The sequence below is a fragment of the Saimiri boliviensis genome, chromosome 21 (genome assembly GCF_048565385.1).
Source record: "Saimiri boliviensis isolate mSaiBol1 chromosome 21, mSaiBol1.pri, whole genome shotgun sequence".
NCBI classification, from domain to species: Eukaryota; Metazoa; Chordata; class Mammalia; order Primates; family Cebidae; genus Saimiri; species Saimiri boliviensis.
The window spans coordinates 8,568,135-8,572,795 of NC_133469.1; the positions used below are offsets into that span (position 1 = coordinate 8,568,135).

The 4,661-nt window shown below is 61.4% G+C and overlaps 1 protein-coding gene across 1 annotated transcript; it reads left to right on the forward strand.

Annotated features, from left to right (window-relative positions):
* Window positions 1–1,425: 1,425 nt before the first annotated feature.
* ADM2 (adrenomedullin 2) lies at window positions 1,426–3,202 on the forward strand. The gene is made up of 2 exons (XM_010343361.3): window positions 1,426–2,064; window positions 2,782–3,202. Exons 1-2 carry the CDS (start codon window positions 1,955–1,957, stop codon window positions 3,113–3,115), a joined length of 444 nt encoding a protein of 147 aa, XP_010341663.1. The 5' UTR covers window positions 1,426–1,954; the 3' UTR covers window positions 3,116–3,202.
* The last annotated feature ends 1,459 nt before the right edge of the window (window positions 3,203–4,661 follow it).

Sequence of the window (4,661 nt, forward strand, 5' to 3'; positions counted from 1 at the left end):
CAACATAAACATGTGCTCAACTTCAACCAGAATTCCTACTTCTAGGAAGTTGTCCTATAGACACATCTGTGAGCTCAAGGCAGCAATTCATGGAAAGACTGAAAATCAACTAATCTTGCATTAATAGCAGATGAAGTGAATCATAGAACATCTGCATGTTGGAGGAGGAGGTCCAACCATAGAAGAGCATGGGGTCTCCGATGTGAGGGCCATGGGGCCGTGACACCTGTCACCCACTGGTCACCAGGGTTGATTCGGCTGATGATGCTGGCTGGGTAGGGAGCGAGTGTCCCATTCCTCCCCCACGTTCCCTGGCATCCCTCCCAAAGTTGCATGCTCCATTGAAGTCGAAGAGGATGGAGGATTGGGCTTTGAGTAGCTTCACTCCTCTGCCAGGTCCTCCAAACAAGCTCTTGGGAAAGAATGGGGCAGGTCTGCACACATGGATATGTGTGCCTCATGCAGGCCATGCCTTGGTGTGCCCAGGGCAGGTCAGGAGAGGGCACCCACCCAGATCGGGGTAGGGGTCTCGAGTGGGTGGCAGTGTTGAGGGGAGTGTCACGTTTCACTTGTTTAAATTTCTTTCTTTTTGAGATGCAGCTTCACTCTCGTTGCAGCCTCGAGTGGAGTGTCCCGATCTCAGCTCACTGCCACCTCCACCGGCCGCCTGGCATAGCAATTCTCCTGCCTCAACCTCCCACATCGCTGGGATTATAGGCTTGTGCCACCACGCCTGGCTAATGCTGTATTTTTAGTGGAGACAGGGTTTCTCCATGTTGGTCAGGCTGGTCTCCAACTCCTGACTTCAGGAGATCCAACTGCCTGGGCCTTCCAAAGTGCTGAGATTACAGGCGTGAGCCACGACAGCCGGCCACTTGTTTAAACTTCTTTCTTTCTTTCTTTCTTTTTTGAGCCGGAGTTTCGCTCTTGTTATCCAGGCTGGAGTGCAATGGCGCGATCTCGGCTCACCGCAACCTCTGCTTCCTGGGTTCAGGCAATTCCCCTGCCTCAGCCTCCTGAGTAGCTGAGATTACAGGCACGCGCCACTATGCCCAGCTAATTTTTTGTATTTTTAGTAAAGACGGGGTTTCACCATGTTTGACCAGGATGGTCTCGATCTCTTGACTTCGTGATCCACCCTCCTTGGCCTCCCAAAGTGCTGGCATTACAGGCTTTAGCCACCGCGCTCGGCTTAAATTTCTTACAAAAATCGTGCAATACTTTGGTCCATGGTTGGAGCGGCGAGGGGAGGGGTAGGTGGAGCCATTTAGGAGCACAGCCCGGGGTTGGGAGTACCGCGCGTCAGAGAGTGGAATGGCCGGCCCATTGTGGAACCCCACAGACTCGCTGGTCAGGCCGTGGGTCCACCGGGTCAGACTCTGGAGAGTGGGGCCGCCTGGACTCGGGAAGTGGCTGACGGGGTGGGCCCAGTCCGCCCAGCCGTGGGATCAGCTCGGATGATTGCTGGTCCCCCAGAACTCCGCTTCAGTCTGCGAGAGTCCGGCCCCCACGGGCTCGGGGCTGCGTCCCCACCAGAAGGCGCGGGAGTGAGGTTGGCGCCCCGCGATCCCGGACGGTCTCCAAGCGCTCCCAGCGGGGACAGGACCCTCCGCCGCACCTTTGCAGCGCCTGCGGACTTGGGCCTGGAGGACCACGCGGCTGCAGCCCCCTCCCGGCCCCGGAAGGTGGCAGGGCTTGGGGGGGCCCCGCCCAATCCGCGCGTCCGGCTCCGCCCCTCGCTGGAAAGGCTACGTATTCAGCTCTGGAGGTGCCATCCCAGGCCGTGACTCCGCTCCAGGTGGGACACCCAACCTGCCCAACCCGCTCCGCCTGCGACCCAGCCCGCGGCCGCCCCCAGACCGTTGTCGGCGCCGCGCCGGAGGCCAGCGCCCCGACGGACGCCCGTGCCCAGCTACCACGCCCACGCCCGGCGCCCCCGGCAGCCCTGCCCGCCATGGCCCGGATCCCGACGGCAGCCCTGGGTTGCATCAGCCTCCTCTGCCTGCAGCTCCCGAGCGTGCTGTCCCGCAGCCTGGGCGGGGACTGGCGTCCCGTCAAACCCAGGTGAGTGCGGGTCTTGGGCCAACCTGCCCCTCTGGCCCTCCCGCCGGGAAGCAGAGTGCAGGGGGCGTGGGTGCCGCCCTCCCTCCACCCCCACCTATTGCTAGGGCTCACCTCCCACGGGAAGGCTCCCCCGCCCCCGGGCCTTCTGCAGCACCTCAGCAGGTTCAGAGGCCCTTCTTTCTCTGCCTCTCTACATAGGGCAGTTGCTTCTGCACGCGCACACACGTACGTACACACACACACACACACACACACAGAGCAGCCCCTCACGTGGGGCTGTGTGCTGCGGGGAGGGGAGGCTGGCGATATTCTGCACACACATACACACACATGCACACACAAGCACGAATGCACAGCAGCCCCTCACCTGGGGCTGTGTACTGGGGGAGGAGAGGCTAGCAATATCCCCAGGCCTGCCTGTGACCACCCTAAAGGGAGAGCAGAGGCCGAGTCACCCTGAGACCTGAGAGTCGTGACTGGCAGAGGCTGGGCCTCGGGGTGCCCTTTGCCCAAGGAGGTGCTGGCTCCCAGGACATGTGACCCAGGCCACTGAGATGGTCCTGGGGACCGGGCTTCCCCTGGCGGTGCTCCAGGGTGTGTATGGGCCGTGGGCTTCCCCTGGCAGTGACCCAGACCTGCGTAGAGGCAAACATGGGTAGGTTTGGGGTCTCTGAAAGTCTGAGTCATTGGGTTGACATTCTCTGTCTGCCTCTGCAGGGAGCTCCCAGCCCGGACTTCCAGCAGCCTGCAGCCCAGTCACCCCGCACCCCGTCCTGTGATCTGGAATCTTCACCAGGCCCTCCAGCCACAAAGGGGTGCCAGCCTGGCCCTTGCTATGGGTCAGCCTCTCCGGGATGGTGGTCGCCAACACTCGGGCCCCCAAAGACACTCAGGCCCCCGCAGGCCCCGAGCCCAGCTCCTTCGGGTGGGCTGTGTACTGGGCACCTGCCAGGTGCAGAATCTCAGCCACCGCCTGTGGCAGCTCATGGGACCAGCTGGCCGGCAGGACTCAGCTCCTGTGGACCCCAGAAGCCCCCACAGCTATGGCTGAGGTGGGGTTGGGCCACACCCCTGCCCATCCCAGCCAGGGTGCTATGCCCCCGTCCAGAGCTGCAGCTGGGCCCCATCCCCAGCTCAGTCCATCAGAGCTGCAGACAGCAGAGCCTGCAGCAAGAATACCTGCACAGCTTTGCACACATAAACCCTTGCACACGTGTAGACCGAGGCTGGTCTACACGCAGTGCTGGTATATCAAGGAGCCTGAACACCCTGAAATTGTGACCACTTGGGGGATGGCTGCCAGACACAGCTGGTGGCAGCACCAGATGCTAAAAAGGCTTCCGAGAGGAGGCGTCTGCCCAGAGACATGGAGCAGAAGCCAGGCCCTGAACACACAGGGCCACCTCTGGGCCAGCAGGGGAGAGAGGCTGAATTGGCCGGAGTTGCCCCTCCACTGCTGGTCCAGTCAGACTGAAGTCCAGCCTCGTGCCTGGGCTGTTCCTGCTCTCATGCACGACCAGCCCTTCCACATGCCTGCCTGGCCCAGGGTCCCAGCCTCTTTTTCCCCAAGTCGTTGGGACAGGAGGGGGAGTGGCGGGGGGGCAGGGATGCTGTGGCCCCTGGGATTGGGTGAGGGGATGGTGGCCCTCCAGAGGTCATGAAGGGACCTCTGTGGCTCCAGCTGCCAACTCTGGAGCTCAGACTGAGGTGGCCATGGAGACCCCACCTGGATCCCCTGTGGGAGGCCAGGGAGGGGACCTTAGAAGTTCAGGAGCCACCCCAAGCCATTATGGGACAGGGACACACCTTCCTACACCAGGACACGGCAGGGCTGGGTAGGGCAAAATCCCCCAGCCCAAATGGACCCACCCCACCTCAAGGGGGTGAGACCCTTGTTGGCAGCCAGACAAGGGTGGGGCTCCACAGGCAATACAGGCCCCCCACCGCCACTCGGTGTGGGGAACCAGTGGGACCATGTGTGGGGGTAGCAGTCGACTTGCCAAGAGCCAGGGAGGGCAGCCCCACCCCCCAATGACAGCAAGAACAAAAACCATGGCCGGTCTGCCCAGGGGGGATGGGGAGCTTACACTGTGTGCCACTCAAGCTTCCCATTCATCCAGCAGAACACAGAGTTCAGAAAGAGTTCCTTCTGCTACTAGGCAAATGCTCAGCACTTAATTTGCAAATGTTTGCTAGGGTCACCCTCTTGGCCACCCCATGAGGGTCACCATGATCACCCCAATTCTAGAGGCTGCGGCACAGGGCTCAGGACATTCCCCCACAGAGCAACCCCTCAGCTCTTGCCTCAAAGTAGGAGGGTCCTGGCCGCGCCCACCCAGGTGCTGCCTTATGCTTGCTCCCCTAGTCAGGGATCACCAGGTCCAGGTAACTGACCTGTGCTCCAAGAGGCCCTGTGGGAACAGTCCAGGCTGGTCCTGCCCTGTGGAGGCCTCCATGCCCTGGAAGATGGACTAGGATTGCAGCAGAGATGGTCGGGGTGGTGGGCCACACAGCAAGGCAGTCGAGGCCAGCTCCCTGGGAGCAGTACTGACTCAAGTGAGGTCTGAAGATAGCAGGGCTTCTCTCGGGGAAACAGT